The 24,062-nt window shown below is 54.7% G+C and overlaps 2 protein-coding genes across 3 annotated transcripts; one reads left to right on the forward strand and one right to left on the reverse strand.

Moving 5' to 3' along the window:
- Positions 1-5,091: 5,091 nt before the first annotated feature.
- Positions 5,092-20,249, forward strand: GAS8 (growth arrest-specific 8). 2 transcript variants are annotated; one of them, XM_008592057.1, is made up of 10 exons: positions 5,092-5,175; positions 7,514-7,711; positions 8,296-8,502; positions 10,169-10,223; positions 10,898-11,103; positions 11,629-11,796; positions 12,128-12,214; positions 15,132-15,341; positions 18,001-18,066; positions 20,011-20,249. In XM_008592057.1, exons 1-10 carry the CDS (start codon positions 5,161-5,163, stop codon positions 20,158-20,160), a joined length of 1,362 nt encoding a protein of 453 aa, XP_008590279.1. In that variant the 5' UTR covers positions 5,092-5,160; the 3' UTR covers positions 20,161-20,249. The 2 variants fall into 2 exon arrangements, with proteins under 2 accessions (XP_008590279.1, XP_008590280.1); XM_008592058.1 differs by having other exon boundaries at positions 5,107-5,175; positions 7,436-7,711.
- Positions 20,250-20,724: 475 nt separating this feature from the next.
- On the reverse strand, positions 20,725-24,056 carry LOC103607565 (5-hydroxyisourate hydrolase-like). Its single transcript, XM_008592059.1, has 4 exons — positions 24,040-24,056; positions 23,419-23,558; positions 21,515-21,650; positions 20,725-20,971 (listed from the first exon to the last, which is right to left on the reverse strand). The coding sequence occupies exons 1-4, from the start codon at positions 24,043-24,045 to the stop codon at positions 20,882-20,884; spliced, it is 372 nt and encodes a 123-aa protein (XP_008590281.1). The 5' UTR covers positions 24,046-24,056; the 3' UTR covers positions 20,725-20,881.
- Positions 24,057-24,062: the final 6 nt, after the last annotated feature.

The following is a 24,062-nucleotide window of genomic DNA, read 5'->3' on the forward strand; positions in this document are numbered from 1 at the left end:
GCCCCTCGCTCCCGGTGCTGCCCGGAGCCTCCGCGCACGCAGCGCCGGCCTCGCCCACCCGCGCCCCGCTGTTTGCCGGGCGCCGACTGCGTGCGGGGGCCTCGCGAGGCTGGGCCAGGGGCGGAGATGCGAGGTAAGGGGATAGGGCCGGGCAGGGAGGGCGCCCTGGCCGGGGAAGGCACGGAGGGCCTGGGTGTGCTGAGAGCGCCGGGACGGCTTCATTCAGGTCCCATCTCTGAACGCTGGTCTGCTGCACCGGCCTGCACACGAGCCCCCGGGATGTGGGGCGGACTCTGTTAAGCGCTGATGGTGTGCACCTGGCTCTGTGCCAACTTCTTTGTGCACAATATCCCATTACTGCTCCGGTGATCCTAAGAAGAAGGTATCATGACTGTCCCCGCGAAGACTCTAAGCACAGAGAGGGTAGGTGATGTGTCCAAGGACTGCACAGCCAGGCGCTAGAAGCCAGAAGGGCCGACTCTGAGCCTATGGTCTGCACGCTTCCAGAAACAAAACAAACCAGAGACAAGCATCAGAGAGAAAGAGTTTCCCAGCTAAGAGTGGAAAATGCCCGCAGAAGAGGGAGGTGTGTGTGAGCTTGCTGGGTGGACGTCAGTAGGCCCGGATGCAGGAAAGGCTCAGGCTCAAAAGTGGGTGGTCCATACAGCATCAGCCAGCCAAAGGCAGACCCAGGCTCTGGCTGCCAGCCCATCTCCCAGCTCCTTACCCCGTGGCCGTTGAGTCAGTCGTCGAGGCAGGCGAATAGTTCTCTCTCTCTCTCTTTTTTTAAGTTTACACCCCAAACAGAAAGAAAAGTTGCTGTTTAAAACCCTCTAAAATGATTTCATGACCCATTAAGGCACGCTGAGTCACAGTCTCTGTGATACCCCCCTGCGGAGAGTTTTGTCAGAGACAACGCTGAGCTCCAGGCTGGGTGGCTGGGTGGTGGGGATGTAAGCAAGCCAGTGACCACCCCAGGAAGTCGGACCGTGGGTGGGCATAGGCCACTCAGTCAGCTGGGGTGGCAGGTTGTGAACTCTCAGAATGGCCACAGCAGTTAAAAAAAAAAAGGTCACACACACAAAAAAAGTCACAGCAGTATTTCTGATCCTACTTGTCTTCCAGAACCTTCCACGCCCATCAAGACGCTCCCCATCTGGACTTTTTCTGCTTGACCTGCTGTGGCTGTTCTGGCCAGTAGAGTGCGGCAGAAGTGATGTTGTGTGACTCCCACAGCTGCATCATAAGCAGGGTTCAGCTCTCTAGGAACTCTCCTATTGGAACCAGGCCACATGAAAGGCCACCTGTGTGTGATCTGGCTGTAGGTCCCTCTAAGGTCTCAGCCAATAGCAAGCCTCAATGGCTAGATGTGAGTGAGCCCGCAGATGCTTCCAGACTCTGCCTTTGAGCTGTCTTGGGACAGGGTGGGGGGGAGGGATGGGGGACAACTGAGGTGAGCTGTCCCTCCTGAGTCAAGGCCAGGTTTGCAGATTCATGAGCAAAACAAAGTTGTCATTGTGTTAAGCCACTATGTAACTGTAATGGTAATTGTTTAATGATAAGTCCCATTTAAGAGACAAATAGATGGTGCCGAATGGGTCTCATCAAAGGTTCCCCAGCTGGTAGTGGACAGACGCTCTGACTCCAGAGGCCCATGTCTATTTTTCTTTAGCTTTTCATTAAGAACATTTTCAAACACACAAAAGTGGAGAGGGTGGTACAGTTAACCCACATGTACTTATCACCATGATTCAACAATTACCAACTCACAGCTGATCTCATTTCTTCTCTGTCCTCAATTGCCTCGCTCTGCTACTGGGTTGTTTTGAAGCAAATCCTGCACACATTATATAATTTCTCTAAAAGAAAGTTCAGTCTTCTTAAACACTCTTGTTACCCTAACATGCAGGCCTTCAGTGAGCTGATGCAGTGGCCTGAGGCAGTTTACCTGGAGGACCAAGTGGGTGTTAGGAAGAGCCAAACATTAGTCAAAAATGGTCGGTTGGTTTGTGTGTGTTAACATTTGCTCTGAGATTTTGCAGGAAACTCAGATGCTATTTATCTGGGTTTCTGAGCTGCACAGCGTGATTCTGAACGAAAATATCTTAAAGCAAAAAGAAAAGCTCTTTTCTAAAAATCCGAACTCAAATTCAATATGAAAAGAACAGGTCATGGTGGGCTTGTCAGGAGCCGAGGGTGTCCGCAGCCAGGGCTCCTTAAACTATTCACCTCTGAGATCCACACTGATGAACCAAGCCAGGCTCTTGGTTTGTGACAAACGAATACCCTGTCTAGGCTGTCCTGAGCTTGCCCTTTTTGCTGAAAGGAATTATTGTTGGTTTTTTTTTTTGTTTTTTTTTTCCTTTTTGTCTCTTTTTTTGTGACCGGCAACGGATCGCAACCCTCAGTGTCGCGCCCATACCGGACCGGGACCGGCAACGGGATCGCAACCCTCGGTGTTGCCCCCGCACCTCGCTCAGCCAGTGAGCGGCTGGTCTGTATGTGGGATCCGAACCCTCGGCGGGAGCGCCGCTGCGCTTCCCAAGCGGCGCACTGTAGCAGTGCGCCACCGGGCCGGCCCCTGAAAGGAATTATTGTTAACGTGTTTATTTAATTCAGGAGTCCCAGCCAAACTTCTAAAGCAAAAAGCCAATCAGCAGGAAGCACCTAGCATATTGGGTTTTTGAAGTAAGTGTTAAATAATACCGATTACCCTTCAGTGCTATCCAGGTGAACTGTCTGGTCTGCTAAGCCTCCTCTGGGTTACTCCTATCCACCACCACCAGCTCTGGGGGAGGAGGTCCCTAGCTAGGTTGCCCAAGCACAGTGACTCCACCAGGCCTCACAACAGCCTTGGGGCCTACTATAAATAAATCACAGCTCTGTGCCAGCTGAGTCAATGCAGTCCTTCCACCTGGCTGCTCCCTTCCAAGAACAACCAGGGATTGGGTGGGCAAACACGGAAGCCATTGGGGATCATCACTGTGGCTCTGAGACCCCCACCACTGTAGGGGTGCCTGGTGCCTGAGCAAGCCCCGCTCATGTGGCGCCTTCCTCCCTGGGCTGGACAGGAAGACCTGAGCCCACCCAAATCCTTCCCTCATGACTCATACTTTGCCTCCAACACATCTCTCTGGAATCTTCATTACAAAACAGATGGGAAGCAAGACCCGCTGCAAGGCCACTTTTTAAAGGATGCTAAAGTTGAGAGCTTATATTAAAAGACAACAAATAGGGCCGAACCCGTGGCGCACTCGGGAGAGTGCAGCTCTGGGAGTGCAGCGCCGCTCCCGCCGCGGGTTCGGATGCTATATAGGACTGGCCAGTGCGCTCACTGGCTGAACGCGGTGCGGTGCGGACGACACTAAGCCAAGGGTTGCGATCCCCTTACCGGTCACGAAAAAGACAAAAAATAAATAAATAAATAAAAATAAAATAAAATAAATAAAAGACAACAAATAGTGTGTAAAGAAAGGCACTTGCTTATGACAAATGCTCAGCCTCGGGGTGACATAAATCATTGTGTGTAGGTAACAGGGCAGTTGCAGGGATTGGAAATTTGCTTTGGGAATCGTAAAATGGTTAGCAGTTTTTAGAGCAAGGTTAGAAAGGGAAATGACAACTCTCCTTTTTCTGCAGTGCCTGTCCGGAAGCCTCTGGCAGAGGTTTTCGGTTCTCATCCATGAGGATAGGAGGCCACAGGGGAGGCCTCTTCAGGCAGAGTTTATTTTTGTGAAGGGGACACTTGTTGCCTTCAAAATTTTGGAGCTAAGTTGCAATATAGTTTTCTTTCCTATTTCTATTTCGTCGTCGTCTTGTGAGGGTTTGTGGAAGCCCAACTGTACCGGGCCTCAGCAGGACAGCAGGAGGGAGCGATCTTCAACGGCGGGCGGGGTGGGGTGAGGTGCAGGGGCAGAGTCTCAGCCCCAATTTGCATTTAATTTGGGCAGACTGGGCCTTCACTCTTTCTGCGCGTCTTTATTGAGCACCTGCTGCGTGCTGTCCAGGCGTTCTCCCCGCCTCCCGGAGCTCGAGTTCCAGCGCGGGAGGCCGGCGGTAAACGAAGCACGCCCCGCAGCGATCCCCTCTAGCGCCCGGGCTGCTTCGGGCGCGCGTTGCCAGGGACGCCCGTCCGCCGTTGCCAGGGCGTGTCGGCGAGCGGGGTCTCGCGAGGATCCCCGAGACCTCGCGCGGGATCTCCGCGGTTGCGGGGACGCCGGGGCTGTCGCGCCGGCGCCATGGTGAGCGGGGGCAGGGGATGGGGGTCCCGTGGCTGCCACGGAGAGGCCCGGCGCTCTGGGTCCTGGGCCCACGGGTGGCCGTGGCCCCGCAAGAGAGAACCAGGGTCGAGGGGTCCCGGGGACCCCGCGCTCACTAGCCGGGCTCGGGCACAAGAGGGCGCCCGGAGGCGCGGGGCGGGGCCGCCCCTTGGAAGTTAAGTTTCAGGAAAAAGCCCCAGAGCGGACTGTGCCTTCGCCGGCGTGTGGGGGCCCGCGGTTGTTCTGTCCCTGATGGAAATGTCGCCGAGAAGCGCGGGTCCGAGAGGGTCGGCGTGGCCGAGGCGGAGGTGGCTGGAAGTTCAGGGTCTGCGGGGTGAGGGCCGCGTCCCCGAGCTCCCGGGTCGGGTGTTTGAGGGGTTCCCTGCCTGGAGGTAGGAAGCCCCGAGTGGCCGTGGAGGGTCCGTGTCCCCGCACTTCCTGAACGGCTTCTCGCAGGTCTTTCCGTGGTGGTTACCAGCGTGGTGACATTTGGCAGTGTGGTGCTTGTTTTCTTTTTTGAGTCCAAATAAGCTCTGCATGCAGACCAAAGAGTGAATGGGTTTCTCGTTCCTTTGAGAATGGGAAAATGTTCTCTTCTAAAAAAGAAGATTTCTCTTTTGTGCTTCTCGAAATGTTGGACAGGTGTGTGCGGTGCAGGTGGGGAGGCTCGGGAAGAGTGAAGAGCTAGCTCCAGGCGCCGCTGCTGGGGGCTCGGGACAGTGCGCGCTGGGGACAGAGGCTCCAGAACAGGTGCTCACGGGCTGAGCGCATCGGAGCCAGCCGAGAAGGGGAACCCTGACTAACCCCATCATCTCTTCTTTCACCGAAGGCGCCCAAAAAGAAAGGGAAGAAGGGCAAAGCTAGAGGCACCCCGGTAGTCGATGGGCTGGCTCCAGAGGACATGAGCCAGGAGCAGGTGAGCAGGGCCCCGTGGCGACCCCGGGGCGGGGCGGGTGCTGCCCGGCTGTCTTTGTGAACCTGACCGCTGTGTTTCTCCATCTCCCTCAGTCTGGACCCTCCAGTTCTGTCCAAGCCAGAATATGCCTCTCCCATGTCCACAATTTCCATCAGCTCCCAAGCTTTCAAAGGCGTGACATATTTTAAAAAATGCACTACAGCCACGTTAAAGAACTGTTTGATAGAGTGATGGGAATTTGGAAGGAAATATTTTTCTGATGTAAAAGCTATTTTTCATTTTCTGTATTACCTTTCAGTCTCATCCTTTTGTGTACTTGATGGTGACGGAGCTGTTATCATAGTACATGCATATAGAGCATTCTCTTTTATTTTATTTAGCATCAAACATAGCAAAAAGCAAGTTTTTAAAGGGAACAGAATTTACTGATTAGTTTTCTCATTATTTTTGATAAAAGTTCCAAGAAGGAGTAACAGTGTCAGGGCTGCCTTTTTCTTGTTGTCTGTGCTTATTTTGGGGAGGGGGTGATGTTTTTATAATTTCTTTGCAAGAATTATTTAAAGCCACTTGTCCATTTTGTAGTAGTCAAGGGCTAGCGAGTATAATTATGTAATTACAATTTCACATAAAAGGCTCCTGAAAACCACAATATGTGTCAAGCATGGGGCATCTTCCGCCTCTGTGTTGACAGACAGTTGTGTGGTAAGCAGCTGACACAGGACCCGAGGGCTCCGTGTCAGCTTGTGCATTAGTAAAACTTACTTTCTTATAGTTTAGATAAATAAATATGAAGGATACTGAAAGAGTCAGGTGAGCTGCAGTTAGAGAGCCGGGCTAGGGCCCTTGCACACTGGTAAAGAGCGGCTTTATTTCACATGTGGTGGGACTGGGTTTGTGTTTTTGAAAGACAGCTGGGGCTGCTGGGTGGAGGACAGGTTGGATATTGCTTTGCTGCCTCACTTGAGCCGATTCTTGTCTCCCTGTTCACTTCCCCTCCCTGTGGAGATAGCCTCACCGTTGCACGTGGCCTGGAGGCACAGACCTGGAAGCCTCCAGGGTCCAGGCAGGAGTGTGGGCACTGGGGTAACCTGGGGGCATGGGGCATTGGACTCCAGTGCTGTTTGTTTTCTGGTTTTTCAAGAGAAGCTAGAAATCTGGATATTTATAAGAAATCTAAATATTGAGTGATGGCAAAATCTAACACTATGTGAGCCAACCAGAGCAGGTAGGAACCCTGGGTTAGTCTGAGTAATGCTAAAGGCCTGGACGTGAAGATGGTTGTCATTTTGCCCAGGCAGTAGTCAGATTTGGGGGTTCTGTGCCTCCTCCCTCTGGGGGACCCGGGACCCGGCCCAGCGCCCCCACCTCAGAGTCCCCCCTCCTGTTCCTCCTGGTTGGCTGTTTGTTGCATCTCTCTCTTGAGGCGAGAAATGTGGTTTCCCACTGGGGTACATGGTTTGGGGAGAGAAAAAACTTTATAGTAAGTGGCCTGGGGCTGTGCCCAAAAGATAACTAATTCTTAAGGTAGGTGAGATCCCAAGAAAGCTGGAAGCCTGTCCTACTTTTTTTTTTTTTAACCTATTTGTTGATTTGCAATTGGCTCTGGAACAAACTGTCTTGAGTGTTAGGAGTCTACTGGTTTTGTATATTTTTTGCTTAACATTATATCTTGAAAGGTGAATGTTTTTCATTTAACATTATTTTGTGGAACGTGTTTACCTGCTGCTATATCATTTTCATATCTGTTTTTTGTGCCATGTAATATGTCTTCTAATTGACATTTTCAACCTTTTTTTTCAACATTTCCCTGTTTAAAATTATCTTAGATAATGTCCTTTTTAATTTTTTTGCTGTTGTAATAATAGTGTGGCTAATATCTTTGGACAACATGCTCTTGTGTTTCTTTTGATTTTCATTTTTGGTGGCTGGCCAGTATGGGGATCTAAACCCATGACTTTGGTATTATAAGGCTGTACTTTAACCAAAAAACTTAACTGGCTAGCCCCTCTTATGTTTCTCTTGAGAAACTTCTTTCGTATAAATTCCCAGGAATGGATGAAAGATGTCATTGTTGTACGATTACTGGCTAAATTCAAGAGAGTGTATCCTGTCCCTGGTGGCCTCCTCCTGTGTATATATATAGTTTTTGGTGGCTGGCTGGTAGGGGATCCGAACCCTTGACCTTGGTGTTATAACACCGTGCTCTAACCAATCTCACATCATATTTTAACTTTTTACTTTAGCTGTTGTTTATTTTCAGTGAGAGTGGCCCTTCCTGTCTCCCTCGCTGTGGGTGGGCCCCTGATGGAGCCTGGCCTGCCCCTGTTGTCCTGGCCAGGTGGAAGAGCATGTCGGTCGCATCCGGGAGGAGCTGGACCGCGAGCGGGAGGAGCGCAACTATTTCCAGCTGGAGCGGGACAAGATCCACACGTTCTGGGAGATCACGCGCAGGCAGCTGGAGGAGAAAAAGGCTGAGCTGCGGAACAAGGACCGGGAGATGGAGGAGGCCGAGGAGAGGCACCAGGTGGAGATCAAGGTGAGTGGGAGGGCTGTGCCCATGCAGCACAGGGGATCTGGGCCTGGCAGTGGGGTGGGTTATAGCCCTCTGTGTTGTGTCCTTTATGCTGGGAACTGCAAGGTGTTTTTTATAAAAGAGGCTGAGGGAGAGGAGCTTCATCCCTTCAGTGGCAGGAGAGGCTCTGCAGGTCCTGAGTGTTTGGAACTCACCTCCTCTCATGGAAGGAGCATGGGCTACGGGGGCAGGCTGGCATGTTTGCAGCCTGGCTCTGCCGCTTAACACTGTGTGAGCTGGGGATGCACCTCACCTTCCAGCCTTGATGTCCTGCTCTGTGCCTTGGGTGAGCAGGCAAGTGCAGGTGTGTGCAAGTGAGCAGGCCGTGCAGGTGTGTGCAAGTGAGCAGGCATGTGCAGGTGAACAGGTGTGTGCAGGTGAGCAGGCATGTGCAGGCGTGTGCAGGTGAGCAGGCACGTATAGGTGAGTAGGCATGTGCAGGTGTGTGCAGGTGCATACAGGTGAGTAGGCACGTGCAGGTGTGTGCAGGTGAGCAGGCGTGTGCAGGTGTGAGCAGGTGAGCAGGTGGTGCTCCCCCTGCCCTTCAGGTATACAAGCAGAAGGTGAAGCACCTGCTGTATGAGCATCAGAACAACCTGACGGAAATGAAAGCTGAGGGCACGGTGGTCATGAAGCTGGCTCAGAAAGAGCACCACACACAGGAGGGCATGCTGCGCAAGGACGTGCGGGCATTGAAGGTGGAGCTAAAGGAGCAGGAGCTGGCCAACGAGGTGGTGGTGAAGAACCTGCAGCTGGTAGGTACGAAGGGTGGCAATAGGGTCAAAGGCTGCTGGGGACAATGAGTCTGGGGCTGCCTAAACGCCCAATTATTCAACAGCAACTGGGATTTCCTATTTTTATAAAAACTCCTGCATTTTTGCAATTCATTGAAATATGAAAGCACGCAGCCAAACCAACCTCATTTTGGGTCCAAATACAGAATTCTGTCTTAAACCCGAGCAACAAATTGACTTCCCCAAAGGAAGATCTGGCTCAGGGTCTTTCTTCATGTGCTGCTGACACCCGACACACAGATACTTTTCCTAGGCAAATGTCAGATGCATTTAGAAAAACACAAACCGACTGTTAAAGTATCCAGGGTGCCTGGGCAGCCGCAGCAGTTCGTTGTTCAAGCTTGTGAGCATCTGATTTACTTTTGAGGCTGGGATTGATCTTTTCTGAGGGAGGCTGGGAATTTCCAGGTGGGGATTGAGTGCCCATTAGGTGTCCGGCCCTGATCTGATCTTTGACAAAGTGCCTGCCCGTGTGGGGCTGGTGGTCGAGAAGGGAAGGAGACAGCACATGGGTAGAAGCAGGATACGTGTGTCAAACACATACTGCATGTCTGGTGGGGATGAGGACTGTAGGGAGAGCAAAGTGGGGTGCTGAGAGTGCAGGATGTTGCCATTCTCAACCAGGGTTTCAGGAATGCCTCATTGGGAAGGTAACATTTATGCAAAGGCTGAAAGGAGGTAGGTGACCAGGCTAGGAGAGACCAGCCCAGGAGAGGGATGGGCCCGTGCCAAGGCCCAGAAGCCAGAGGAGCAAGAGCAGGGGCTGGGGTGAGATGGGTCAGAGCTTGTTGGCCTTGAAAGCCACAGTGGAGTCTGGGGCTTTGACCTTGGGTGAGCCAGGACATCTTCTGAGAATCTGGGCAGAGAAGGGCTGTGTTTGACCTCAGTTTCCAAAAGTTTTTCCTGGCTGCTGAGCTAAGAAGACTTTGTCAACACGTTTATCTCATGCCTGGAAGCCCCAGCACCCACTGAGTCTGGAAAAAAACTCAGTGACTTTGCAGTGAAGCCTGCAGTGCTGAAGTGTGGGACCCTTCAGAATTGTCTCATCTTTCCTGCAAAGCACAGAATGGCTGGTTTCAGGTGAATTCAGTGATACAGGCTGGCTCCTTACCCTGAGGCCTTGGATATGGTATTGTTATCTGATCAGAGTTCTCTTTTGGGTAAAAATACTGCTCTAAAAAATAGTTTAAACTTTTTGTTCAAAAATTTAATATATAATGATTTTTTATTAAAATTATTCTTAAATGCTCCCCTAAGCAACAGTGAAGTAGGTTAGCAGGAGCTACGTAAGCCATCTGGAGAGAACCCACAGCTTTGTGAGACGTGCCTGCTGCTCTCTGCCTGTGGGAAGGCAGGTGCGGAGGCAGCGTGCTCAGTGCTCTGTCTCACGCCTGGAGCTGCCTTCAGCTGAGGGAAGTATGCGATGACCCGAGGTTGGCAACACCGTGTTGTTCTGGTCATGTTTCGTGAATGCACAGGCCTGGGGAACCTAGCAGTGGTGGCAGCAGCAGCAGTATAGGCTTTATTGAGCTGGATTTTTTAAGGGAGTGAGGGGCAGGGTCAGCCTAAAAGGAGTGGACTTCTCTCTGTGTGGCCGTCCTGTAACTGCCTTCTCTCATCTCTGCAGAAACACACAGAGGAGATCACCAAGATGCGGAATGACTTTGAGAGGCAAGTCCAAGGTCAGTTTCTCCCATGCAGATTGTGTAGGGTGTTGCCAGAGACCCCTGTGATTAGAAAGTAATTTACTTCCAGAGCTTGTTATCTCAGGGCACATGAGCCAGATTGAACAGTCCAGGCATGCAAAGAGAGAATGTGGGAGTATCCACAGCCAGTGGACCCACTCAGAATCCCAGAACAGCTTATTTCCATGAAAGTTTGGGCGGCTGTGATGACCACACACTTCTCCACTCCTGCTAAAATTGGCACTTAGCAGCAGGCAGTAGTCAGTCTTGTGGGCAGCTGTCTTAGAATAGTCTTCACCACGGCTCCTGGCCTGAGAAGGCTCCAATTCCAGAAGTCTGGTTTACTAATAAAGCCACTCAGGCCATGGCTGATCCCTCTGGGATCAGCAATGTTCAACTGTTGGAGCCCCAGTGCAGGGATCGATTAGCAGTGCCTGCCTCAGGCAGAGGAAGGACTATGGTGGCTTGTGCTGAATTTGCCACTTGTGAGCATCAGCAGGAGCAGCTCCACCCAGACCCACCCTGCTGTCCTAGGGCAGAGCGTGTTTATGCAGCTTTGTTCTGACCGTGGGGGTGCTCCTGGGCCCTGTGTCAGGCCCCGTCTGTTCTCGTAGCCATAGGGGCACCCGCTCTGCCTCTGCTAAGCTGCTGCACGTGCTGCTACCTTTCAGAAATCGAGGCCAAATATGACAAGAAGGTGAAGCTGCTGAGAGAGGAGCTCGACCTGCGGAGAAAGACTGAGATCCACGAGGTGGAGGAGAGGAAAAACGGGCAGATCCACGTGCTGATGCAGCGCCACGAGGCGGCCTTCACTGACATCAAGAACTACTACAACGACATCACCCTCAACAACCTGGCCCTTATCAACTCCCTCAAGGTACCACACGGGGCAGCTGGAGGTGCCATCTGTCCTGACTGCGGGGTCCAGGCCCCAGCTCACAAGCCTCTCAGACCCAACACCCCTTTTGTAAAATATTCAATGATGTCCCTCTATTGTCCTTAGTTGAAAGTCATAAATAACCTGTCTACACCTATAATTGAAAACAATCAGGATTTTTCACCAACTGTGGTATGGAGGGGAAGTAATAAAGTGTGTTCTGATATGTAAAAGCTCAGGTGGAGCTGCCGTAGGTGCCGTGACATGGCCACAGTGTGGCCAGAGTGCTGGCAGTGACAGGATTCCCACAGTGGAGAGCGGACTGGGGAGCCCTGAACAAAGTGAACCCTCTCAATTTGCATGGAAGCTGCATTCCTACGACATTCAGACACACACACCCCACTGTGTGCAGGTGCTCTGCTTATATGTAAAGCAGGTCGAGTGTCCAGCTCATGAGTCTGGCAGGCCCTTCTGTGGGCAGGACCTGCCCGCCCAGCGTCCCCGTGCCTGCACTTGTGCCGACAGGAGCAGATAGAGGACATGCGCAAGAAGGAGGACCGCCTAGAGAGGGAGATGGCAGAGGTGGCCACGCACAACAAGCGCCTGGCAGACCCTTTGCAGAAGGCTCGGGATGAGATGAACGAGTTGCAGAAGCAGCTCGGGAACTACGAGAGGGACAAGCAGATCCTGGTTGTGAGTTACCTGCTGAGTTCATCTCCCCCATGGCATGTGTGCTCCTGGGCCCGGGAGAGAAGGAACATTGGGAGGGAGAGATGGGGAGGCTGAACTCTCCCCTTTCTCTGCCTGGTGTTCTCCCGGGGGTGTAGGGCAGTGGGTGTCCTGGGAGCCAAGGCCTGACCCTGTGCCGTGTCCCACTGGCTGCCCTGGTGGGGCTGAGCTGCTTGCATCTTTGAGCCACCAGTTCTTTCTGGCAATCGATCCCAAGAGCCTGTGTTAGTTACATGGACACCTGGACACCTGTGAATCCTGAACACTTTCCTTCCCACTCCTGTCTTCTCTCCAGTGCACAAAGGCACGTTTAAAAGTCACTGAGAAAGAGCTGAGAGACCTGCAGTGGGAGCACGAAGTGCTGGAGCAGCGGTTCGTCAAGGTGAGCAGGGGCTGCTGGCCCTCCGCCAGGACCCCCACCAGTGGGAGGGGGGCTGCCCTCAGGGCCCTGGCCCCTGTGACTGGCTCCAGGAGGTGCGGATCCTTGGCCAGGGTTTTGGGTTCAGAGCTGGAGGTCCTGCTGCCTGCTCTTCCCTCCACGCAGTGTCTGTGAAGCAGAAACTCGTGGCTGTTCTGTAGAACCCTGGGGGTCTTGGGGGCAGTGGACCACACCCACCTCTGTCCCCTCGGGAGCTCCCCTCTCGGACACGTGGTGGTGGCTTGGCCCCTTGCAGCAACTATCTTTTTATCTGTCTATGTATGTTCAGTACTGACCCATTTATTACATGTTCATTGCCAGAAGCTGTGGATCCTCAGTGTGTAAGTAAAGGTGGGTCCCCTGCGACTTGGTGCTGGTCCTCACAGGTGGGGACAGTTCCATGAACCTCCTTCCAGACTCTTCCTGCATGCTGTAGTGTAGATGTGACTTTGCTTCACAAAAACAGGATCACGTCATAAACAGTGCATTTGTCTGTTTCTGTTGCTTATAACTCGGTAATTTATAAGAAAACGAAACTTATTGCTTACAGTTTCTGAAGCTGGGAAGTCCAAAGTCCATCTGGTGGTGGAGAGAATGACCCAGGGGTCCCACACTGCAAGATGGTGGAAGCAGAGGGAGCAGAGAGATTCTCCTTTTAAAGTCCTCAGAACCACACGCCTGGCCACCATTTTTAATCTATTCACTGTTGCATGGTCCTACCAATCCAATCACCTCCTCAAAGCCCCACCTTTCAACGACCATAGTAGGATTTCCTCTTAACAGTCTCAGTGGGGGCCAAGTTTCTAACATGTAAAACTTGGGGGACACAATTCAAGCTTACGTGAGTTTTGGGGGACATAATTCAATCCAGTACACACAGCTTGCTTTTTAATTTCACAGCATATCCATGTTGCACATATAAAGTGGCCTCGTTCTTTTTACCAGCCAGGTGGTGCCATTACATGAGTGTCAACCATTTGTTGAGCTAGTTCCCCTTGATGCACATCTCTCTGTTTCCAGTCCTTTGCTGCGACAATTATCCTTTCAATTTCCTCTTTGTGCAATGCTGTGAGGTAACTTCTAGGAAAGTCAGTTCCTGGCTGTGGAATCGCTGGGTTGGAGGGCTCTGCCCCGAGGGCTGTCCTGAGTTACATACACTCCTGCCACTGTGCCTCAGGGACCTCTTCCCCCTCCTTCACCTGCACTAGATCTGAGGAATGTAAACCTTTGCTGATATGGCCAGGTAGAAAATACCTCCTTTAATGTGCATTTCTGAGATGGGATGCTTGGTCCTGCCTCCCTCTGTGTGGTTTCAGAGGTCTGGCTTAGGGCCAGTGCCTGCACCATGGCGCCCTGGGCTTGGTCTGTGGTGTGCGTGGCCAGAGCACCCTGTGAGCTGTGGCTGTGCGTGCCATTTTTCTTTTCTCGCCTAATTGAAATTCGTGCATGTGGACTATAGTAATGGGACTGGCCCCACCTCCCCAGAGCAGGCTCCTCAGGAAAATCCCACTGATGTGTCAGATTCACCTTCAGAGAGGTTGAGTGTCCTGCAGGGTGTGAATCGCTGGGAGCCCGCAGGGTAGCCAGTGAGACCTCGAGTCTGTGTTAGACAAGGACCTACTTCTTCCTTCCTGTGGGTTTCGAGGCACGGGGAGCAGAGATGTGCCTGGATTGCTGCTGTGGTCTCTGCCACATTTTCTTCATTTGTGGTTCATGATACGTGCCAATCAGTGTCTCTTCTTAGAGAACCAAGAGCTCAAATTTGTCAAAATTTAGAGACGAAGGACACTTAAAATCTACGTGTCTGTTGACGGAGAATTGGACTTAAGAAAATCTATGGATTCTGTACAGTACTTTGAAAGGAGTTTAACCATGTATGTGCTACCCTGCACGGTGTACCTGGACATGCTGCTGTATGAAAAAAGCTGCCAGGGCCGGCCCGTGGCTCACTCGGTAGAGTGCAGTGCTGATAACACCAAGGCCCCGGGTTCGGATCCCACATAGGGATGGCCGGTTCGCTCACTGGCTGAGCGTGGTGCTGACAACACCAAGTCAAGGGTTAAGATCCCCTTACCGGTCATCTTTTAAAAAAAAAAAAAAAGAAAGAAAAAAGCTGCCATGTTTTAGCATGATCCTCTTTCCTTCCTAACAGTAATAAATACTTCTACATGTGTAGAGAACATTCTGGAAGGAGTCACTCCAAATGTTCTCAGTGATGGCCTCTGGGGTGTGGGTTTAAGGGAATATTTTGCTTTTTACTTTTTACCCTTCTACAAAGTTTTGAGTTTTTACAATGCATGGTTAACAAGGAGAAGAGTTAGGAGATGAAAAGTACAGTTTTGCTCACTGACAGGCAGCAGGCTCTGAGGCCATGCTCCAGATCTGTGTTTGTGGGACCCATCAACAGCTCGGGGGAGTCTGGGATCTGGGGCTGGCTGAGGGAGCGGATCCTCTAAGGGGCTCCCACCCCACAAACTTTGTGGGCTGGCACGAGGATGCCCTGGTTCTCACGTGGTCTATCCTGAGCCCACAGCCCTAAATTGGGGCAAGGCTGGCCCTGACCCACCCAGGGAGCTGCTTTCAGGGTGGAACTTCTCCAGTTGCTGCTTCCTGAGACCCCTTCCTGAGGGGAGGGCTTGTGCCAATGATCTCTTGCCTGCACTGTGTGGACAGCTGCACACCCTTAGTTCTGTGCACAGAGGTGGTGCCACAGTGTGGATGGCGCACAGACCCACGTGCCCATGGGTACCATGCTAGTGAAAGGTGACCCTTCCACAGAAGCAGCGTGTTCCAGGCAGGGGCGGAGGTGGGAAGTGGCTGCTCCCCAGGGAGATGTCCCCAGGTGTGGGTCCTTGTCACCCAGCCTGTTGTGTCCCCTCAGGTGCAGCAGGAGCGGGACAAGCTCTATGGCAAGTTCACTGCAGCCATCCAGGAGGTGCAGCAGAAGACGGGCTTCAGGAACCTAGTGCTGGAGCGCAAGCTGCAGGCACTGAGCGCTGCTGTGGAGAAAAGGGAGGTGCAATTCAACGAGGTGCTCGCCGCCTCCAACCTGGACCCCTCGGCCCTGACGCTCGTGTCCCGCAAGATTGAGGTAGGCCCCAGACAGGCTCCTGCCCCCGTGGAGGCCTGCCTTTGTTCTGCACTGTGCCTCTGCGATGGGCACAGAGAGCCCTCCATCAGCTGCAGGGGGGGGGGCTGCAGGCAGGCCCGTCTGCACCAACAGTTTCCTCTCATCAGTTGTGCTTGAATCTTGGGTCTTCATGGATTCTCCTTAACTTCATGGTGCCCGACCAGCTCCGAGCCTCTGCCTGTGCCGTCCTCAAGACATGAGGATGGGCGCGAGCGCAGAAGAGCCATCAGGAATCCCCATGGGCCTCAGCTCCATGGTCGTTTGATGGCAGACTCAGACGTCTCCTGATCACAGCTGGGGCACGGTGACAGTACCCCAGGGACAGAGGTAGCCCTAGCAGGCCACCAAGACATGCTGGTTCAGGATGGGGAACGTGTAGGGATGTGGCTGGGGGTGAGGTCCTAACTCTTTGCAGCCTTTGTGGGTACTGGGCGGGGGGCCGGCCTAACCTAGCGTTTTCAGCCTTTGTGGGTGGCGGGGTGTGAGGTCTGAGCAGAGCCCAGAATATTCCCTTGTTCATGTGTTCTCAGCTGGTTATGGTGCTGCCCTGCTAGGACTGTCCTGGGCATGAGGGATGGCAGTCAGTCAGATAAAGCCTTGGCCCCCAGGGCCAACTGGGTAGACAGTCAGCTACAGATCTGGGAGGCTGGAGGCTCCTGACAGAGCCCCACAGGACCTTTCCTGCTGCTTGTCTCTGCTCCCTGGACCTGGTTGAAGGGCACAGGAGGAACAGGACCCAGGTGAGGGCACCTGTGGATGACACTGGAGCCCTGGCCAGCTGGGGTGGCCGGTGGCTGCCAGGCCCATGGCTGGTCTTCAGCAGTCCAGGTGCAGCTCCCTGGCCCCCTCCTCGCCGCCCCCCACCCCAGCAGAGGCAGACACAGGTGCATGCACACCAGCGCACTGCTGGTGGGAAACGGCTGCTTCCAGAGCCTCCAACAGGCCCAGTGAGGGGAGGTGGCTCGTCTAGGGCGAGATCCTCACAGGGCGGGAGGCACCTGTCTCTGCTGTTTGTAGGGGCTCATCCTTTAGAGGAACGGATGTCTGGGCCCTAGGCATGAGGCTTCTTCACGGTCTATGGGTGTTCTTTATCCTGAGAAGTATCACAGGCAGCACTTTTTTTTTTTTGTGGTTGGCCAGTAAGGGGATCCAAACCCTTGACCTTGGTTATAATACCATGCTCTAACCAACTGAGCTCACCAACCATCCCCTCAGGCAGCGTTTTCAAAGTGATTCGTCAATGCACACAGTTCAGCTGAACATAAATCCCATCTGCTCACTGCAGACTCCAGGCGCAGGAGACTGCATTAGGTCACCTGATCTCCACTCAGGACACTCCCACCTGGCTGGCCCCTAGCCCCCACCCTGAGGCCTGCAGCATTAGGGCCCTTTGAGCCCCTCGCTGACCTACCCTGGGGACACCCAGGTTTGGGGGGGATTCTGAAAGGCCTGTCAGCTGCTACAGAAGGTTCTGGGCAGAGAGGACTGGATCAGAGAGAACCGCTCTGCCACAGATGGGAACACAGGGCCACAGGGGGCAGGAAGCAGCTGGTGCAGAGCCAAGCATTGCAGAGCTGCTGGGAGGGTCTGAGGGGACGATAGGCCCACATTTCTGGCCCAGGGGACCAGGTGTTCTCTCACAGAGGCCCTCGTGGGGGAGTAGGGATGGGCTGGCTCTTGGGTGTGGGGTCGTGCAGCCATGGGGTGGGGAAGTTGCTGGGCTTGGAGGGGCACCTTTGTCCCCAGGGTAGGGCCCATCGCGTGAGCACAGGCAGTGGGGGAGGGAGGAAGGGGGAGTGAGGTCCTGCTGTCTGAAAATGGAGGGCACCTTCCCCCCTCTTTTGGGAAGGATGGCCAGCTCGATCTAGACGAGTTCCCTGTGCTGCTGGGGCCGTGGTGAGGGTGATAAAAAACAGTGGTAGCCCACGATAGCCACCACAGCAGCGTCCACACGCCACGGTGCAGTGGCGCTCTGTGTAGTTCAGCTCCCGCCTTTCCTGGTCCTTGCCACCCCAATTTGTGGGTGAGGAACATCCTAGGGCAGTGATGGATGCCTCCGCAGGTACACTTCGCCCAGGCGGGGCAGGTGGGGGTTTGAGAGGCTTCTCTGGACCGCGGTCAGTTGGCTCCAAAGCCAGGCCAGGCCCAGCTCCCAGTCTGGCACCTGCAGCCCCCAGGAGGGAGCCCTTGCAGGCTTGCCGTGTGGCGAGATAAGGCCCACGACATCTGGGTGGCCCAAAACAGGCGATGTTTTAAAAGTTACACAAGTTGCTTGCTTTCTGCTTAAAGAAGATAGGATGATAAATTCACATGATTCAAGAGAGTTAGTGTGAACGGTACTTGGTGACCAGTCCCACCGTGTGAAGACACTGCTGCCTTCCCTTCTAGCCACTCCGTTCCTCACGGGTTGGGACAGTTTGTTCATGGAGATGCAGGCAGTGCAGATAGTGTTCCTGCCTTTCTGTCTCTACCTTGGAGGCCTTTTCCTGCTGACTCGCCTGGGTGGGCGTACACATTGATCGAGCCAGGCCCTTACTGCCTGGACTTCAGAGGTCCCCTGCTGGCCCACCCATCTGGTGAAAGATGAGTCTCAAGCTCGTGTCTGCCCCTCTCTCCTCAGGATGTTCTGGAATCAAAGAACACCACCATCAAGGACCTGCAGTATGAGCTGGCCCGGGTCTGCAAGGTACGGCCCTGCCTCCTGCTCCTCCCTCAGCACCCAAATGCAGCTGGTCTCTTTGGAGGCAGCATTGCTGTCCCTGGTGGCATTGCTCACCGGGCTTGGGATCAGGCACAGCTCTGGTGCTATCCTGCTGTCCCTAACAGGCCTACTCTGCACACACTGAGGCAGCTTGTCCCTTGGCTCACCCCTCAGCACTGACCTGGCCTCTTGGCAATTGGAGGGGCCTCTTCCACCCTCCCAGATTCATTTCGATGACAGTGACAGGTCTAATCTTTTACCACTTCTTTGTGAATCTCATGAAAGTCACATGCACTTTCCATGCTGAAAATGCACATCAGCACAGACTCCTTCTGCAATTTTGGGGGTGGGGGTCAGATCACTGGTGCCAGGAGCCCACTGTCTCATGTCCTATGCACCTAAGAGATGCCTGGGCTCTGCAGCCAGATGGTGAGGCTGAGCCAGCTGCTGTCTGAGCTTTGCCCTCTGACTGCAGAGGGACTTAACAAGAGCAGGCGCCCCATGTGTATGACTCAGACTTTGTATTCTGGTTCTGTTGTTTTGAGCCATGGCCAGATGTTACCATCTTCCTGGTTTTTAAGAATCCCAGGACGAGGGCGGGGCCTTCCTCTGTCCTCCCCAGACCACACTCAGGCCCCGCTCTGCCCATCCTGACCCTTCCCTCCCCTCCCCTTTCAGGTGCATATACTGGTATGTGTAAAATTAGGGCCACCTACTAGTATGTGCAAGTCCTGGAGGGAATGTCCCTGACTCCTGTGTGGTTCTCAGGATGCCTTAGCCTCAGGGAGAGGTGGGAACCATGGCCCAGCCCCAGCTCTCTCTGGAGTACAGCCTGATTTGCCTTCTAACTTCGTCCCAAGCCCTGGGCTCCTCTCTCGTTGATGTGAGAACCAAGCTTCCGGGCATTTGCTCTGAATCAGGCCAGCTTCACGTCATCAAACCTGCCCAATCACCCAGTCAAATGTGCCCTTTTTTTTTTTTTAAAAGATGACCGGTAAGGGGATCTCAACCCTTGGCTTGGTGTTGTCAGCACCACCCTCAGCTAGTGAGCAAACCGGCCATCCCTATATAGGATCCGAACCCGTGGCCTTGGTGTTATCAGCACCGCACTCTACCGAGTGAGCCACGGGCCGGCCTCAAATGTGCCCTTTTTATTTTTATTTTATTATTATTATTTTTTTTGTCTTTTTGTCTTTTTCCGTGTCCGGCAACGGATCGCAACCCTCAGTGTTGCCCCCGTACCGGGCCGGGGACCGGCAACGGGATTGCAACCCTCGGTGTTGCTCCCGTGCCTCGCTCAGCCAGTGAGCGGGAACCGGTCTGTATGTGGGATCCGAACCCTCGGGCGGGAGCGCCGCCGCGCTTCCCAAGCGGCGCACTTATCCAGTGCGCCACCGGGCTGGCCCCAAATGTGCCCTTTTTAAGGCATGCTTTTTCCAGAGGGGGAGCAGATACTCCAGGCATGGTGGCTGGGAAGTTCCGCCCCAGCACCATTGCCAGGCTGCATCTCTCCTGGGTGTGTGGGGGCAATCTGGGCAGCCCCCAGGTAAAGATGCAGCATTAGGGAGTTGGAGGGGGATGGTGGTCGACAAAGGCAGGGAGGGGACGTTGGGAAACATCCAGTGAGGATCCTGGAGTCCACTCAGTCCACAGTGCTGCTCTGGGCCCTGTCCTCTGCCTCAGTCTCCTCATTTGTGAGGTAGGAACAATGACAGCATCTCCCCATCATGGGTTTGAGTTAACATCTATGAAGGTATTTGCTGCTGGTCTGGCAGAGTGAAGCCCTGGTCAGTGCTGGCCTGTTCTCTTACACCTCCCCTCCCTGCCCCTGCATGGGGCTGAACATGGCTCTGGGTGGGCCTGAGCATGTTGGCCATGGTGCCCAAGCTTAGGCGGGTCCTTCTTTCCTGACACTGTTTGTCCCCACAGGCCCACAATGACCTGCTACGCACATATGAGGCGAAGCTGCTGGCCTTTGGCATCCCGCTGGACAACGTGGGCTTCAAGCCTCTGGAGACAGCTGTGACTGGGCAGACGTTGGGCCAGGGCCCTGCAGGACTTGTGGGCACCCCAACGTAGCTGCCCAGCCCAGGGGCCTTGGCCCACAGAGCTGGCTGGGGTCACTCTCCAGATGACACCCCCTTTCACCTAGGACAGTAAGTTTTTGTTTTTTACCTTTTTTTTTGTTTGTTTTTTGTCTTTTTCCATGTCCGGCAACGGATCGCAACCCTCAGTGTCGCACCCGTACCGGACCGGGACCGGCAACGGGATCACAACCCTCGGTGTTGCTCCCGCACCTCGCTCAGCCAATGAGCGGGAACCGGTCTGTATGTGGGATCCGAACCCTCGGCGGGAGCACCACCACGCTCCCAAGCGGCACACTGTAGCAGTGCGCCACCGGGCCAGCCCAAGTTTTTGTTTTTTAGATGTTTTCGTCAGCAAATGAAGGTTTTCCACATTTCCTCAGTGTCCTCCCGCCTGGGTCTGTGGAGGAGACCCTCCTGCAGGGCGTCTGCCCACACCCTTCTGTGGGGGCATATCCAATGTGTGCCCACGTGGACCACTCCGAGCCCTGCAGCCGGGGCAGGGCCAGCGGAACTCTGCCTGCCCACACGCCACTCTCCTCCCAGCAAATGAAACAGCTTTGCAGATGCCCACCCTGACTTTATTAGTACCCGAGTACAGCTGCCCACTGGGAAACTCCCAGGGCCAGAACCTCCCCCAGGAAGTGGGTGACCCCAGAGGGTGGCTCAGCCAGAGAAAAGGAGGAGGCAGGTGTCCTCACGGCCCAGGCCCGGCTCTAGCTCCCCCGGTAGGTGGTATAGGACCAGGGGCTGAGCAGCAAAGGCACGTGGAACTTCTGGGTCTCATTTGTGATGGTGAAAACAACCTGAGAAGCAGAGAAGGCCCAAGAAGACAGTGAGGGGCCCTCAGCATGAGCTGCCTGGGCCCTCCTTTGCCACTGAGAAGTCAGCAGCCCTTCCAGGGTCAGCTGGAGCCCAATGGTGGAGGACGGGACAAAACCTGAGGGCTGAGGATGGGGCAAATCCTCCCCAGGAGACAGTGATCAGCTCAGAGGGAGGCCAAAGCCCCTTGGCCTGTAGGTATGTCCAGAACCTGGAAGAGCCCAGGTGCTCTGATGGTGGCCCCAGGTGAAGGGGAGGCAGGCTAGACCCAGTTAGCTGGAGTCTCGACTCAGATGAAAACCTGTCCACAAAGGGGAGCTGAGTCACCCTCAGCGTGGACTCCCCCAAAGCCTAACCCAGGGGGAGGTCAAGGACGGGCGTGTCGTCAAAAGTTTTAATGATGCCTCAGGTACCTGGGAGAGGCAGGAGGGGCAGGCCCAGTCTGCTCACTGCCCAGGTGAAGCCTGGCATGCAGGTCACAGCAAGTCACGGGCCTCCACACCCCAAGCCCCACCTGCAGCCCTCACCTCCACGTATGGGTAGAAGCTCTCCTGCCCCTGCTTCTTCCAGTAGCCCTCGGTGTCAAAGGAGAGCTTGTAGGTGCCTGCCCTCATCTGACCTGGCATTAGGAGCCCAGGGCAGCGGCCATCTGGGTCTGTGTAGCTGAGAGAAGAGAGGATGAGGTAGCAGAGAGGGGACAAAGAGCTGCCTGTGCCCTGACTCTCCTAGGCCTGCACCCCTGGCAGGCCTCAGACATGCCCCATAGCCTGATGGTGGACCGGGGTGAGAAGACACAGGGACAATTTCTAGGGCCTGTGGTTCTGGGGCAGCCCAGGGACACCACTGCACTGTCTCTTTAGGAGACAAGAGTGCAGAGAGGCTAAAAGAGAAAAAACCTCCCACAGTCTGCCCCATGAGCAATAATCACTTCATACTTGGCATATATTTTTCTAGATTTCATCTATGTGTAAGGACGTTTATAAACGTTTTTTAAAAAACATAAAATGAAAACTACTCGTGTGTTTTATAACCTGCATTTTTTTTTTCCTTTTTGTCTTTTTTACTGACCAGTAACGGGATCGCAACCCTCAGTGTCACGCCCGTACCGGGGACCGGCAACGGGATCACAACCCTCGGTGTTGCGCCCGCACCGCGCTCAGCCAGTGAGCGGGAACCGGTCTCCACATGGGATCCGAACCCTCAGCGCTCTCAAGCGGCGCACTCTCCAGTGCGCCACCGGGCCGGCCCCTATAACCTGCATTTTTCATTTACTATATTGTGCGTGACTTTCTGGGTCAGTAGCTGGACCTAAACCCACATCCACGTGGCAGCCTATTTCCACCTGCACGGAGTGTCCACACTGATAAGCTGACCCTGGTCCAGGGTTCTGCAGGCCTGTGGCTTTGCTTTCACCTCAGAAAAAACCTGATGCTGTTCCGACCAGCTGTACTTTAAAGTGTGTGCTTCTACCTCAGTGATCAGAAAGAGGTAGTGTTGTGTGTGTCTCTATGACCTTCCATAAGACTCCAGGCTGCTCAGATAGGGCCTGTACCCCCGCGCCCCCCCCCCCAGCCTCTGCGAAGAGCTGAATGCAGGGAAAGAGCTACACCCTCAGACTCTGAGCCTTTGGGGCCCAGTCCTTCACCCCACCTCCCCAGACTTCCAGAGAACCAGCCTTCTTCAAGATGAAGGGGCCGGGGAATGCACTCATGGGGCTGACCCAGCAGAGCCTGTAACTGGGGTAGGGGCACAGTGCCCAGGGGCCTGGCTTGGAATCCCAGCTGTTACCTTGTCTCTTGCTGCCTCAGTCTCCCTGTCTATAAAAGGGTGTATGGGGGGGCCGGCCCTGTGGCTCACTTGGGAGAGTGTGGCACTGGTAGCGCTGAGTCCACGGGTTCGGATCCTATATAGGGATGGCCAGTGCACTCGCTGGCTGAGCGTGGTGCAGGCAAAACCAAGCCAAGGGTTGTGATCCCCTTACCGGTCAAAAAAAAAAAAAGGGTGTATGGAGAATAAAAGAAAGTGATTAGCCTCCCGCCTAGCACAAGGTCACCTACTAGTCAGGGTGACAGTGAAGCCTTTAGATTCCACATCGGGCCTTGACTAAACCAGCCCTCCCGGACTGCTGGGCACAGCGTCAAGGAGAGACAGAAACTCGCTGCCACCCAGCCGACCTCTCACGGGCGTGAGGCTGGAGGGCAGGAGGGCGGAGGCTCGCGCTGACCCGGCACCTCACTGAACTGCGCTCACTGGACAAAACGGCGGGAGGGGCCGTAGCGTGAACCAGGCCGTGGCCCCGAGGCCGAGAGGTCAGCCGTGCCTGCCGTCCACGTGCCTTGGCTGTCTGGGACCCGTCCCAGGGTGGACTCAGGAAGGGCCCTGAGCTGGGGTAGGTGCTCTGGGCTCCGTCCTGCCCAGGGTCGGCTCCTACCTTTTCCTCAGCTCGGTCCAGTGCTGGCCGTGGTCCTCCAGCCTGGACAAACGGAGGCAGAGGCCCCGGGCCGGGAGCCCCGAGGCGGTGTCCAGCACGTGTGTGGTCAGCGGGCTGCCGGCAGGTTCCATGACACCGCCCTGGGCCGGGATAGAGATGAACTCCCGGGGGCCTGTGCCCACGCGGCCCCAGCCTGGCTCCACGTCACCGGGGGGGAGTGAGCAGCCCCGGGATGGGTCCTCTCATCTCCCCAAGCTACCCGGGGACCGGCTCGTGTCAGGCAGACGGGACTCGCCGAGTCACCACGACGGGCGCCCGGTGCACAGTTCTGACCCGCGCCCTTCTCCCCACGCACCGTTCCACGGGCGTGTCCTGTGCTCCCAGCACCAAGGTCTCTCTCCGTTCCTGGCCACCCCCCGCCGACGACGGGACAGGGCCCCGCGGGCCCGGCCTGCCCCTCACCTCCGGGGAGCCCATCCCGCCGGCCGCGGCTCCCCGGCGCCCAACCGGGTTCCCCCGTGAGTCCCAACCCACAGTAGCCGTTTTCGGTCTTCCCAGGAGGCCCCAGGGGGACGCTGACCAGGGGTGGGCTGCGGCGGGCAACTTGGGCAACACACACACCTGCATGGGCGCGGAGTCTCCTC

This window comes from Galeopterus variegatus, unplaced genomic scaffold, assembly GCF_000696425.1.
Source record: "Galeopterus variegatus unplaced genomic scaffold, G_variegatus-3.0.2 Scaffold7541, whole genome shotgun sequence".
Taxonomy (NCBI): Eukaryota; Metazoa; Chordata; class Mammalia; order Dermoptera; family Cynocephalidae; genus Galeopterus; species Galeopterus variegatus.

Bases quoted from the DNA above. Each gene is read 5' to 3' on its own strand.
- GAS8 (XM_008592057.1), top strand. The intron at 10,224-10,897 runs GTCAGTTTCTCC...GCTACCTTTCAG, and splicing joins CTTTGAGAGGCAAGTCCAAG to AAATCGAGGCCAAATATGAC. The intron at 11,104-11,628 runs GTACCACACGGG...TTGTGCCGACAG, and splicing joins CCCTTATCAACTCCCTCAAG to GAGCAGATAGAGGACATGCG.
- LOC103607565 (XM_008592059.1), bottom strand. The intron at 21,651-23,418 runs GTAGGAGCCGAC...CTCTTCTCTCAG, and splicing joins TGGACCGAGCTGAGGAAAAG to CTACACAGACCCAGATGGCC. The intron at 20,972-21,514 runs GTGAGGGCTGCA...TCTGCTTCTCAG, and splicing joins GCTTCTACCCATACGTGGAG to GTTGTTTTCACCATCACAAA.